This window comes from Salarias fasciatus, chromosome 12, assembly GCF_902148845.1.
Source record: "Salarias fasciatus chromosome 12, fSalaFa1.1, whole genome shotgun sequence".
NCBI lineage: Eukaryota > Metazoa > Chordata > Actinopteri > Blenniiformes > Blenniidae > Salarias > Salarias fasciatus.
This window is the reverse complement of record NC_043756.1, coordinates 23,400,797-23,415,144: the sequence shown is the minus strand read 5'-3', so window position 1 is coordinate 23,415,144 and position 14,348 is coordinate 23,400,797. Positions and strand designations below refer to the sequence as shown.

The following is a 14,348-nucleotide window of genomic DNA, read 5'->3' as shown; positions in this document are numbered from 1 at the left end:
ACCTCATTTTTTTGGGATCCACCAGCTTTGAGAGAAGACTTTTAGTGCCTTATAACTCTCGTGCCTCTTCCATTTAGCCCCTGTCAACACAGTAAAGCAGCTTTCTTTCAAAATATATTCATTTATTTGTTGATTTTGTGCTGAAAGTAGAAAAAAGTTGTGGTGATTTGAGACATTTCCACACTCAGACCTTGGAGTAAGCACGTACAGTACCAACCTGAGTGTCCAGTTGCACTGTCAGCTGCACCTTCAGACACCCGTGAAGCCTTTAAGTGGTTCCCAGGCTCGTAAAGTAGGCAGTGGCAGAAGTCATTAGAGCTGCTATGATTCTCAAGACACACACTCACATATATACACACACAAACACACACACTGCGAGTGTTTGGTCCTCAGGGGTGCGGGCTCTTTCCCATGGGCCGTGTCCGTAATGCCTCCAAATAAACAGGGTCTCTAATGAAGGCTGCCAGATGTGGGTTGGCCAGGTCAGCTCTCCTTTGCGATTAGAGAGGAAGGAGTACGACGACGCTTGTAAGGAGAGGGCGACCAGCACAGCGTCCCCCCTGTAATTTCTCCAGCCAGTTGGGATTTGGTTTGACTTTGGTTTCTGCTCCACTTCAAACAGCCTAGTTTTTATTTTTTTCTTTGCGTGTGCCAGGTGTGGTTTGGGCGAAGGAGTTTTTTTAATGTAGCGGACCCAATTTGTGTCATCAAAGCTGAGTTTAGGCGTGCGTCTAAGTTTTCATTTCTCCCTTGGTGACAGCAGAGTTGTCACTGTGGTGAGCTGCCACGCCGAACACGCCGCTGGAAAAACACGAGCGAGCCAGGCGAGTGTGGAGGGAAGGAGGGGTGAGAGGGTCCTCCCTTGGGCAATGCTTTTAAAACAGATCAGACAAGACTAAAGGGGACTAAGACCAGGCACAGGACCAAACGGCCAGGAAATGAGAAAGGGTGGGTGGTGGAGGTGGGGGGGACAGGAGGTGCAGGGGCGAAGAGGAGGGGAACTCAGAGGTACAAATGTGCTCCACTAACACAGTTTGACTTGTGGCTAAAAGCTCACCACAGGGGACGCTTGTGTGGGAAAAATCTGACCTGAATCTACTAGTTTTTAGCACAGGTTTCAAGTGCTTGTCTGCTCTAATGTAGCTGCATTCATGAAGTTTCAATTGAATTTGCATCGTTTTTGCGATTGTTTTGTTTCAGGAAAGTTTTGTTTTTACACAGAAACGTTTTGAAAATGATGTCTGTTTACACAGAAAACACTGGCAAAAGTTTTGTACTACAACCATGCATGCACGGTGACAGAGAACAATGCTCTTAAAACATTACCAACAGAGAGTACACAGCAGTGTACCTACAGACCACAGAGTTTGTTAGCTGTTGCAGGTAACTCTCAACTCTAAAACTGCGAAGTTGTTATTGTCTGAGCATGTGCAGAAGAACTGTTTACTACATGTGCAGTGTCAGCGTTTCAAGAAAGTTGCATTTTCCCACATTTCCTTTGTTTTCACTCAAAAACATTGTCATATAAAACTGCTTAAAACTGTCTCGCAGTTGTTCATACAGTTGTATTTCACAAGTGCAGTGTTCCATAAAGCAGAAATTCCCTTTTTTTCCTTACATACACAGAAATATGTCATTTTTATTCTTGGTTTTTAATATAATTTTAACACGTAAAAGTACAGTATCTAAAAATATGAGAATATTTTACTAGTAATAGGCCATAATTACCAGAAATAAAACTTATATCATGCTCAGACTGTGTTTTTGTGCGACTATTTGCTTTGTTTGTAGAACTAACTGGAAAAACAATGATCTAAAAATAGATTTATAATAATAAAAGCTACATGCATTCCACAATGATGGTACAGAAAGTACTCAGAAGTACAGAAAGTATCTATAATCAGAAATAGGAGCAAGAAGGAATGACTGCATTGGTAGTCTAGTCAATGATGCTATGATTTTCTATTTATGTTTTCAAATTCTATTTAGCTATGAAAGTTTCTTTTGTTCTTTCATGTATATATCTAAACAATCTTCACATTATATTGCTTGTGTTTGGCGCTACTGTCAACATGACGATCTTAAAGCGGTTTTGGCTTGTTTGCCGCTTCCTTGATGAGCTGAAAGGTTGCGTTTAGTACAGAACGTGACTTGTCGCGTTGCTGATCAGTAGAATCAATGGCCAGAGGGAAAACAGTTTTGACAGCATGGAGCATAAGTTGTGGAAAAAAGACTGCAAACAAAGGACTGCCCCTGAAATATTCATAATTACATTGTTTACAGAAATCCAAACCCAAACCAGACACTGACTCCATGTCCCACAGAGATTTACATGGCAGTGATTGAATAAGTGCACAACCTAATTCACTGTAAGCTTCTTAAAAAAAAAAAGCTTTCGCTGCGACGTGCGTCCAGCTGCCAGAACCTGCGCTCTCGCTCCAGGTTTTTATTTGTTTTATTTACAGTGCACATGTGCAGCCCACATATTACATGTTCCCATCTGTGTGTGACCTCAGAAAGATGGCAGATGGCAGATTGGCCCGACACCCAGGAAAACACCCCTTTTTTTTTCCCCCGTGTGCGACGCCTGGCCAGGGGTCAGATGTCACCGCAACATCTGCTGTGGGCTCGAGCCGCCGCCGCTGCCGCACGACCCCCTGTTATTGCTCGCCCGTCGGCAGCGGCGCAGACCTGTTGCCACGGGCTACTGCGGGGAGATCGAAGAAGAGCCGGCCCAGAAGTGAGCGGCGAGGAGAACAATGAGGACGACTGGGCCGGGATGACAGAGGAGATAATAACAGTATCGGCCTTACCGCAGAGATAATTCCACCGCTGTCCCGCAGTCACACGATCCCTCCCAAACACCTGATATTTGCTCAGCTTCTGATTGCGCCCCTCTTTTCATGTCTTCTTTATTTACCTTTGCAGCCGCCCCAGTTTACCTGCTGCTGTTGAGATTATCCCGCTCTCCCGGCCAGTACGTCTCACTTGTTGGAGCAGCTGCTCCACTCCTGTTTGTTTTGAACACAGCCAGACTCCATAAAAGAGTCGCTGATATCTTTTGTCCCACCTTCCACTGTTTTCTTTTTTTTTTTTTTTTTTTTGCTGTCCTCATGGAGACAGTTAAACCGGGGCTGTTTTGTGGTGTATTTTCACAGGGTATCTCCAAGTTAAACAGCAGACTGTTAGCATTCTTTGCCCGGCGTGTGCTGCAGCCGACTCGCGGCCCGCGGCACCACGGCCGGGGCGTGTTTGGACGGCGTGTCCGCGTGCTCCGAGGTGAGGCCGCGGGACGCCTCGTCTGTTTGCTTTTCAGGCCTCGGTGCGAGACGCCTTTTCACGACGGGGAGGGCGCTACTTTCAGAATGGTTGCAAGTTGTTGGTTTTTTTTCCCCTTTGTTTCAGGGCGCCATAAAGCGAGGCTGCCAGAGAGCATCCACTGAGCTCTCTCAGGTTAAAAACCAGGACAGGAGACTCTTTCGAGTAAACACCGAACCTGCTTGAGCTGGCAGCCCCCTGTCTGCTTTTCTGTCCTTGAAAACCAAACCAAGCCAGTTCCAGTTTCCTTTCTTTCAGACTTCTTTGTTTTCTCGGCTGCCTCTGTATGTGTGTGTGTGTGTGTTTTTGGATTTTAAGCTGCTTTCTTGCTTCACTCTTGGCCTCCAACATCGCCGACCGCGAAAAAAAAAAGTCGCAGAGCAGCTTGGGAGATCGTCGCAGAGGGAGCGAGGAGCTGTCAGCTGAAACGTATAAATCTAAATACAGTGTTTCATGAATAAAAACTTTACAAGAAGCAGGGTGAGGGTTTTTTGGGGAGGATTAGAAGGCGCACAGAGGGAAGTGAGTGGCTTTGAACGCAGGAAGCAAAACTCAGCATTGAGGGGGGAAACGGGGGACGGTTCAGGAGTGAGCCGCATGTAATGACGGATGATTCAAAGACGGATTTTTTGGGGAGAAAGAGGAGGGGAGGAGGAGGAGGCGCAGCTGAATACGCTCGTCCTGTGGTCAGCTCTGAATGGGGAGGAAAAACAATGCCCCCACTCATCCTTCGCTCTCTCTTCCTATCCTTTTCCTCCCTCTCTCTCCGCTACGTGTTGAGGAGGGAGGCCTGTCATTGAGATGCTCACACTGGAAGAATGTCCAGTTTTGGACATGAAAACGAAGAAACGTGTCGGTTTTTTGCACTGGTTGGTTTGATTCTTGAGTGTAACTCAACTATAATTCCCTCCGGATCTTTCTGATTCAACTTTCTTCACACAAATAACATAAACAAGAGGAATCATTCTTAAATTTTAAGGGCATGCTTTACAGTGCACACAGTGGTTAGGATGGGGGCCATGGAGAGAGAAGGAGGAGAGTGGCTTGATGTGTGTGTGTGTGTGTGTGTGGGGACGGGGAGGAGGGCTTCAGTGACTGGCCCAGAGCAGCAGCTGCTGTCTCCTCATTACCATGCGCACCTGCTCCCTGCGGCCTTTTTCCAGCGAGCTCGTGTGGCGCCTCGCGACCTAAGCGCCCGCCACCGCTGGGCCCCGACGAGGACGGGACCTTCCAGCAGCCAAATATCTGCACGGACCCCCCCCCACCCACTCCCTGAACCCCCCCTCATTGTCAGATGCCTTTACAGTCCGCAGTGGGATTTGATACATTCTGCAGCACGATGTGGAAGAATTTTTATGCAAAGCTGTGTGATTAGATTAAAGCCGAAATGCAGATCCAGATCGAGTTGAGCATGAGCTTCAGGTCTCCAGAATATAATCAAACTTTAACTGCATTAATTGTTGAAACTATTGATTTATCAATTCAATTCTGACTTTGAACTTGAGGCCTGTTCTTCTAGTTCTTTCAAGTGAAAATGCACCAATTTTGGAATTGTTGTTTGAGAAACGTGTCATCTGTTGATGGTGTGATGATGAGTGAGACTGAACTGAAGGTGCCGCTCTCTGCTCTCGGCACGGTGCCGTCCCGCCGCCCGCCGCTGCTGTTTGTGCAGCAGGCAGCGTAGTATGCCATGTTTTCTTTTCCTTGCCACAGTCCTAAGGCTGTATAATCCCCCTGAGAGGGAGACCCTGTCCAAACACAGGCCTGTCCCCGTACGGGGCCACGGCTTGGTCCCCAACACACACACACACACACAGACGCGGGATGCTCTGGGAATGTTGGGACATGGTCCTGCTGAGCAGACTGGCTGGCTCTGGTCAGGTATTCCAGTCGCTTTGGGTCTTTAATGTCGTGGGAATGCCGCTTTGATGTCTGCGGGATGTTTTCTGCTCGTTGTTAAGAGTTAAAACACAGCAGAGATCTGTGGAACTGTCTGAATAAAAGCCAAAGTTTGTTTTCAACATTCTCGTTTGTCTCAGGAATTCACTTTCAGAAATCTTTCATGTTCGTCGACACTGAAGACCCTTTCCATCTCATCCTCTTCCCGCTGCTTGTCTGATGCCAGGGAAAATCCTCTTGGGGAGAGGAAGAAAGAGTAACGAGCGCCAAGGTGGTGGCACGGCGCTTTGAAGTCGCCATAATGTTGGCTTGCAGCTCAAACAGCGTTTCATAGACGCGGCCTTGTCTCTGGAATGAATGAGTGCTGACAAAAGGGTCAACGTGAGCACAGCTCGGCCCCCGAGAGCCGCTGAAGGGGGCCGCGATGGCGGCTTTATCTTGGGTGTCAATTTTTTGGAAAGGACGGATTAGAAGAGGAATACCAAATACCGCAGATTGTGGTGCCGCCGGTGTTTTTGAGGAGATGCTTTGTTTTTGTGAGGTCCGCCCAGAGCTGTTGACAACAGCCCTGAACCTCTGGATGTTAAAAGAATAGAGATGTGGGTGGTAAGGAGGCGATCAACCATAACTACTGGAGGCCTCCAGCTACAGTTTATTTCATCAAAATGTATTTATTGGATGTTTTGTCTTATCCTCACTGATTCCCACAAAGTTGTAACAAAGAACGTCTTGATCAAAAATGTGTAAAGTAACATTTTCTGCTCCCAACACGTGTTGAATCAGGATTTTATGAATGACTACCTGTTGCATTGGCAGCTCCAGCGGCAGAGGCTGGTTTGATATGAAAGAAAACCTGCCAGCAAATTTTGTGGGATAGTTTCTTATTTTAGTCAGATTTAGTCAGATTATTTGTCTCTCGAGAATGTGAAAATGAAAACTCCTAAATTGTATTAATAATAGGATCTTGCAACTTGCAATGGTTTGATTCATAAACTGTATGGAGTCTAATTTTTTGGATTGATCCTCATAATTTATCTGCCCAATCAATAAACATGTGCTGATCCTGACAGGATCAAAATTTATGTCTCAGTCTTAATTCAGGCGTCCACTGTATCGCCTTGTGTGGACACGTACGCAATTGTATCAAGTCCCTGTGTGTAATCTCTTCCTGTGCGTGAGTGTGTGTGCGTGTGTGTGTGTGTGTAAAACACTGCATACAATTTAGGTGATGCATGATGTGCAATGTGTGTATGTGTGTGTGTGGCCTTTTTGTTGAGCTGTTCTCAGGGGACGAGCCTTCAGCTCCACTCATTGACTCAGTGAAGCTGTAAATGTGTGAATGTGATCTCCGTCTCTCTCTCTCTTTCTCTCTCTCTCTCCCCCCCCCCCCTCTGCATATACATCCTGTGAGAAACATCACAGGACACACTCTCTCTCTCTCTCTCTCTCGCTCTCCTCTCTCTCTCTCCTCTCTCTCCTCCTCCTCCCTCTCCTCTCTCTCTCTCTCTCTCTCCCTCGCTTCTCTCTCCCCTCTCCCTCTCTCTCCCCCCTCTCCTCTCCCTCGTCTCCCCCTCCTCTCCTCTCTCTCTCCTCTCTCTCTCTCCTCTCTCTCTCTCTCTCTCCCCCCTCCTCTCTCTGTGCAGACTTGGTTTTAGAAGCTCAAACACATTGTTCGTGGCTGGCGCGCGGGGGGTGGGGGGAACTGCGGAAAGATGGATGTCCCGTTTAAAGCATCGTTTCTCATGGCCATGTTGTAAAAGCAACAAGGCAGGGTCCTCTTTTAAGAGAAATGGGTCGCTGGTGAAGGCTTTACCCACCAGCTGATTTATCAGCACAGTAGCATACAGAGGAGGACCTTTTGCTCCTCCAAAAGACTTGTATTAGCCTCGTGAACTCTTGACTGGGTGGATGAAATAGTGTTTGGGAATTCCTTTTTGCTGGTTAAATGCTTTGAAATGCTAAATGGGGAAATAAATAAAAATCTGACTTTTATTAGGGGACCAATCCATCTTGCGGACAGATGGTTTCATGAAATTGTTGACTTCCTGTTGTATTTGTCTGGGATTTAGCAGTTTGAACTGTTTCCTATCGTCACACAGCTGGGATCTTTAATTAAACTTAAAGAATATTAAAGTGATACAAACATGGGCTTTGGATTTGGAAAAAGGACTATTATTCCAAACCCAGCACGATGAGGCAGCATGTGGTTTTTCATTGATGTTGCTGGATCAGTAGCTGGATGCCTCCATACCTTCAGCTGCTGGCACCAAAGCTGTTTCAATCATCTCCTGCATGTCAGAATTAACAAATTATTGGCTAGAAATACAGTAAAGCTGTAATTATTTATCTTATTCTCTACAAAACATAATTTATGGATTTTCTATCCCCGAATGCACACAGAAATCCTTGATGAAATGTAATTGTTTACGTAGTTTTTGGTCTATTTGTAGAATCAACTCTATGATTAAAAGTGAAGGTGAAATAGTTTGACTGTGCTGGAATCCAGACGTGCACGAAATGTGATCATTATGAGAAAACATGAAGATTATTTTTCTCAGAGAATTGATGGGTCATTTCCGATATTGCCCCCTCCCCGTGTCCTCCAGGTGCCGGGATGATTTCATAGGAAGCAGTTGCCAGTTCCGCAACCCTGCGCCAACCAGCCGTGCACCAACGGCGGCACGTGCAGCGCCGTGTTCAAGGGCAACACGGTGGACTTCAGCTGCGCCTGCAGACCGGGCTTCAGCGACCGTCGCTGCGCCACGGCCATCAGTAACGCCTGCAGCAGCTCGCCGTGTCGCAACGGCGCCACGTGCGAGCCAGCAGGCTCAACTCCTACCGGTGCCACTGCCTCCCCGGTGGTCAGGTAAAGTGAATCGAGGGGATTCAGAGGAATGGGACGAGTTGGAATGTTGTAATGTCAGTTTTTGAGTTTAGAAAACATATATTCTATAAAAACCTCCATGTGCCCTCTCAGGTAAGCAGTGCGACCAAGCCGACCCCTGTGCCTCTAACCCATGTGCCAACGACGGGCGCTGCTCCTCCGTGGACTCTCGCTACACCTGCTCCTGCACGCCCTTCTTCTCGGGGAAGAACTGCAAGCAGGACGTCAACGAGTGCGACGCCAGTCCCTCGCCCTGCAGGAACGGCGGCGTGTGCGTCAACGAGGTGGGCGGCTACCGCTGCCAGTGTCCGCAGGAGTACGCGGGGAAGCACTGCGAGAGCCGCTACCTGCCCTGCAACCCGTCGCCCTGCCACACGGGGGCACCTGCATCCAGAAGGGGGACACCAGCTACGAATGCTCCTGTGTGCCAGGTAGAGACATCACAGTGCTGCATCAGTGCACGCACAGCGTCATAAAGTCGCTTCATTGACACATTCACACAGATATTTCTGATTTATTACACATGAATGAAAATAATAACATGCCATTATATAAAATAACCAGAGGTTTATAAGTGGAACTACAACTGTCAAAATAATACATTTTTCAATAATATTCATATTTTTGGGATGTACCTGTGCATCCATCAACTATATATAAACATATGCAACAGTACACATAGATACGCTCACATCAAAACACTAATTCTTGGAGGCTTTTATTCAAATTGTTGATTTGAAGTTGGAAACAAGGAAAAACCTTTCAAAAGTTAAAATTCATATGAATGACTTGCCGTGCTGACATGGATCATTTCATGCTTGAGGTCAGATCCTGATGTCTCAATGCAGCTGGAGAGTTTAACTATCAGGGCTGAAGGTTTCTGGTGGAACGGTGAAGTCATGTAAGGCAGGGCCGTTCCTGCCTGTGTCGTGTCCTGTGTGTGTGTGTGTGTGTGTGTGTGTGTGTGTGTGTGTGTGTGTGTGTGTGTGTGTGTGTGTGTGTGTGTGTGTGTGTGTGTGTGTGTGTGTGAAGTCAGTGCACATACATGCAGTGTGTGAACAAGGCAGAGCAGGAAGGTATCCAGCCTTATCGTGAGGAAATGGTCAAAGGACAACATCCTTTTCACATGCTGGACTGAAGCAAGGCATGCTGGGAGTGCAGCGGTGCAAACCTCCCCCCTTTTTAGCACATCCACCCAGACTGACGTTGCCTTTTTCTTTTTTTTTGGAGGAGTCTTTCCACTGCCATCTTTTGTCACGTCTCCCAGCCGTGGGCCGGAGACGTTCTGTTTCCTGCTCGTCCATCCGTCTGCGCTGGTGTCCACACCTATCTCTGTCTGCCCTGTTTTCCTTACTGCAGAGTTTACAATTAGTTTAAAGAAAGTGAACTGATTACATTTAGGTGGGATAACATTAATGATAAAGGTTTATGGTCAACCTGCCCATAATTAAAAGCTACTTATAATTTAATAGACTATAAAGTAATTCAGGAATATTGTCCGGAGTAGTCGTCTCCACGGGTTGAATAAAACACAACGTTCATTAGATAAACTAGGAATTGCTTTGATATTACAATAAGGATTTATTTTCAGCGATCTGTTCACAAACAGTGCATTGATCTGTGAGAACTGAGCCAGGATCACAGTCATGGGAGCATTTCCGCTGTCGGGGGAGAAAATCCGATTCAGTGCGGTTCACAACTGAAACAGTTTGACTTAAGAAGCAAAACAGTTCATGGTTTTGTCTTTTTTTCTTTGAATTCTTGTACTTTTGTGCCCTGGACCTTTGGCCTGCTGCCGTCTGGTATCTTGTAACATTATGAAGTGAAATAAGATCCACCGTCAACATGAGAGACTTCATTTTGAGCATTACTGCATTTCACGTGGGTGCTTTCTATCTAACCTTCGACTGTACAGTTTGATTTATTGCCTGCAAATGTTGTACTGTAGTGTTTCTCCGAGTCTTACGGTTTTGTGAAACCCCCTAAATCAAACTCCGAGCTCAAGTCAGAAGTTGGCAGACCTTTTTCCTGCTGGCTGTCCATGAGGGGCCGAGACACCTCTGATGGAAAAACAAGCGTTGTTTGGACAGGCTGGCGAACTCCTCTCATGTACATCAGGAGTTAAATACTTATTTGCCACAAGTCTTTAAAAAACACCCCAAAAATATTAAATCCTTCCTTTAATAACCCACATTTGATGACTGGTGGTCAATCGTATAGTACGCAATTTTATTTATTTTGTCACTGCTGTCTCAAATAAATAAAATCATAAATGTCTGAAATAAATCTTCTTTCTCCTTCATCACCTGCTTTTACTGACACACTGATGCCAGAAACAAGAGAAGGGGGACAAGATAAATCCAGCTGCCAGGCCTTATGTTCCCAGTTACTCAGTGACAGCTAACTATTCCTCGTGTTTTATGAAACTGTGATTGTTCAACAGCAAGAATCACTTAGCTTTAATTTAGCTGAAAAATCCGCAGTGAGTTGAATATTTTAACTACATTCAACTTGATGAGTAGTGAAATGGAGAAGTGATTATGTGGAGGAGGAAGTAGCTGGTGTAACTTGGAGCGGTTTCATTGCATTTTTCATCACCGTGGTGCCACTTGCACAGTCCAGCGGTCGCCTCTTGTGTAACGGAGTGAATGTTATTACATGGTGAGCGAGCCACAGACCTCAAGAGGGTACAGCTGCCTTCTTTTCCTGGGAAGGGAAAGACAGTTGACCGCATTTAACTGTAGAGAGGTTTCACACCCTTTGTTGTTGCTGGGAGACTGTTGTTTTCAGACCATGAGAAACTCGGGTAAAAAAAACCCACGCTGAAGGAAATCATCAGAATGTATTGTTAATATTCCCCCCCGTTGTGTGCAGGTTTTACAGGAAAAAACTGCAATCACAACATCGATGACTGTCCGGGTCACGAGTGCCAGAACGGAGGGACCTGTGTGGACGGAGTCAACACTTACAACTGCCAGTGCAAGCCGGAGTTTACAGGTGTGTGCGCATGTGCACGCGTGTAATCAGACCTTTATGTATGATTTTCACTTTGCCCTACAATGGGTATGTGCATGTAACTAGATGTGCTTGTGTGAATACAGGTTTTATGTAAGTCTTTTTTTTATTATTTTATCCTGCTGGAGTTCACTTTCTTTCACACCTTCGTCAGGAGAGGTGTTATCCAAGTCCTGTGATTTTATTTTTGTCATCATGGTGCTACTTAGTGTAATAAAGTCTGTGGAGCTAAAAAGACACAGTGCAGACCGTCATGACAATAGCGAGCCTGTCAGTCCGTGCAGAGATACAAACCCAGAATTTCTACTAAATCTGTTGTGGCTGGAGAGAAAAATCCACTTATGAGAAGCCCACATGAGGTGGAGGTGAAGACTGAGACGTTCAAAGGTCCTTATACTCAACTATAAATGCCAGTATGAAAAAAAAAAATCTAATAGCGTTCAAGTTTTGGTAGGAATTTGGCCATCCACAAATTGATTATGCACACACAAGTGTAATTACAGAACTGAGGACTCTCTTTGATTTCCCCCGCCTCAACAGGTCAGCTCTGCACGGAGGACGTCGACGAGTGCCAGCTCATGCCCAACGCCTGCCAGAACGGCGGCACGTGCCACAACACGTACGGCAGCTACCAGTGCGTGTGCGTGAACGGCTGGACCGGGGACGACTGCAGCGAGAACATCGACGACTGCGCCAGCGCCGCCTGCTCCCACGGCTCCACCTGCCACGACCGCATCGCCTCTTTCCTCTGCGAATGTCCCCACGGACGCACAGGTACGAGGCGCCACTTTCTTCTCCGTGAAAGTTCTATTTGTACTTTTATGTGGTTTCTCGCTGCTTACATTAAATAAAAAGGTCTCAGTACCTCCTCTATCATTGTAAATAGGTGTTAAATTCCTAAATCAGTTACTCCAACTTTTACCTTCATATTATATTGTTAAATTATTCAAATGAATGGAAACTTAAATCCTACTGCTTTCAGTGAACAATCTGTTATTGTTTGGCCTGTTTTTAATGTTTGGAAACTGTGTTTAGTTAATTATCCTGCAGGATACAGTTTGGCATGAAGAGAACAAGGAAAAAAAGTTTAAATTCCTGGGCCCCTGCAGGGTCTGTTGTTTAGGTTAACACTCCTTTCTGCTCCGTTTCAAAGTGTTGCACTTGATACCAGTTGTTGAAAGTGCAGCCCTGAAGTGAACCTGAGTGCTTCTCCTCCTGCAGGCCTGCTCTGCCAGCTGGACGACGCCTGCATCAGCAACCCGTGTCAAAAGGGCTCCAACTGCGACACCAACCCGGTCAGCGGAAACCACTTCTGCACCTGCCCCTCGGGGTACATCGGAGCTTCCTGTGATCAGGACATCGACGAGTGCACCTTTGGTAAAACTCACACATGCATCATGTTCCTCCTCACATAGGTCTAAATACAACTTTGTTCCCTCCTGTTATTATGGATAATCTGGTACCTGTAATTGCACCCATAATTGCTGTAAATACCACCTTCAGGGGCATTATCGCTGTAATCACACAATTAAGGCTTTGTCAAACAACACTAAACCTCCTGGTTTTCATGTCTTCCCAGCAAATCTGCTGCTTTGTGGAGTCTTCGCGTACACGGAGACCTGCTAAAGAGAGTGAAATTAAAGCAATAATCTGTTCCAACAGGTTCCAACCCATGTGAGCACGCAGGGAAATGCATCAACACCAAGGGCTCGTTCCAGTGCCGGTGCCAGCCCGGGTACGTGGGGCCGCGCTGCGAGCTGGACATCAACGAGTGCATGTCCAACCCCTGCCGGAACGAAGCCACCTGCCTGGACAAGATCGGAGGCTTCCACTGTATCTGCATGCCAGGTCAGCGTTTGTACTTGGCCACAGAAAGAGAGCCAGCTTTCACTGCTGAACCCTGCTGAATTAGGTAGTGGAGAAAGAAATAGCAGAAAGATTCCATTTAATGTTTTGCTGAATGTCAGCGGTGTCAAACATATTTTAATGAAACCTTCTGGTGCAAAATAAAATGAAATCTCTCAAAAAAACTTCTCCCATAGCTCTTGCTGTTACTCTCAGCAAATCAATGTTTTCTTTGAAATTTTCTCAATTCGCTCAGTGGTTTGTCGGGCCGGATTGGAGACTCTTGCGGGCCAGCTTTGACCCACGAGCCTTATGTTTGACACCCCTGATCTGGAAGCTTTAATGCAAATTCCACTGGTTGTCTGTATTTTCGATCAGCGTATAACTTTAATCCGCGATAAGAATAGCAGCGTTCCTGCAGCAGCAGTGTGAAAATGCCTCCGTCTGTGTGTAACCGCTCCACCCTCCCCTCCACCCTCCCCCCCCCTCACCCCTCTGGTCCTCCCTCGCTAATTGGCCAGGCTACGAGGGGGAGTTCTGCGAGATCGATACGGACGAGTGCGCCAACAGCCCCTGCCTCAACAACGGAAAGTGTATCGACAAGATCAACACCTTCCACTGCCAGTGCCCCACAGGTGAGAGGATGGGGGGGGGGGGGGGGGGGGGGGGGGGGGGGGGGCCGGGGGCCACGGAGGTCGATCTCCCTCCTCTTTCTTTCTGTCTCTATCCCGTTCCCGCTCTTCAACACATACACACAAACAGCTCCGTGGACAGCAGCTAATCCCAGCCCTGAGGCGGGCTTACCGGCGCCCGGCAGCCCGGCACAAACACCGCGGCCCGGGAGGAGACGCCAGGAAAAATCTATAGGGAGAGGCTTCAGGAAGTCAGAACTTTTTAAACAAGTTTCTAATCCCTTTTATCAAGTCTGATGATCGAGCACGAACTTGAGGATCAGAGCGAGACTTTTGATGGCGACTGGAAAGAAGAGAGCGAGGCTGAGAATGTCAGGCTCTGAAATGACAGTTATTGTGATGCGGTGGTGAATGAGTCGGTTGTTGGGACTCTTTTGAAGCATTTTCTGTATAGAAATGCTGCTGGAGTTGTGCTGTTTGGACAAGAGGTTTTGATGTTTTGTTCAAAGGTGGAGGAATTCAGCTATTAAATCTGAAAGCGAGAGAGGGAGCAATAAAAAGAAGGTTCTCGAAACTCCTAAAAAGTGGGTTTTTTTGGTTTTGTTTTGAATTCTTTCATCGTGATTATTGAGGTGGAAGTGATAGCTAAACCCAGAGTCGGGTGTATCAAAGGCGGCCTGGGTTTGGAGTGAAGAAGGAATTCTCCTGATGTGAGGGGAAGAAAGGAAGGAGGAAAGACAGAAAGAAAGAGAGAC

The 14,348-nt window shown here is 46.7% G+C and overlaps 1 protein-coding gene across 1 annotated transcript in view; it reads left to right on the top strand.

Moving 5' to 3' along the window:
* LOC115397667 (neurogenic locus notch homolog protein 1) overlaps nucleotides 1-14,348 on the top strand; it is a 43,227-nt gene that overhangs the window by 6,049 nt on the left and 22,830 nt on the right. Inside the window, 10 exon segments of the mRNA XM_075410446.1 lie at nucleotides 7,824-7,858; nucleotides 7,861-8,046; nucleotides 8,049-8,078; nucleotides 8,195-8,473; nucleotides 8,476-8,532; nucleotides 10,976-11,098; nucleotides 11,657-11,890; nucleotides 12,338-12,493; nucleotides 12,779-12,964; nucleotides 13,483-13,597. Of these exon segments, the coding sequence (XP_075266561.1) occupies nucleotides 7,824-7,858; nucleotides 7,861-8,046; nucleotides 8,049-8,078; nucleotides 8,195-8,473; nucleotides 8,476-8,532; nucleotides 10,976-11,098; nucleotides 11,657-11,890; nucleotides 12,338-12,493; nucleotides 12,779-12,964; nucleotides 13,483-13,597 (1,401 nt within the window).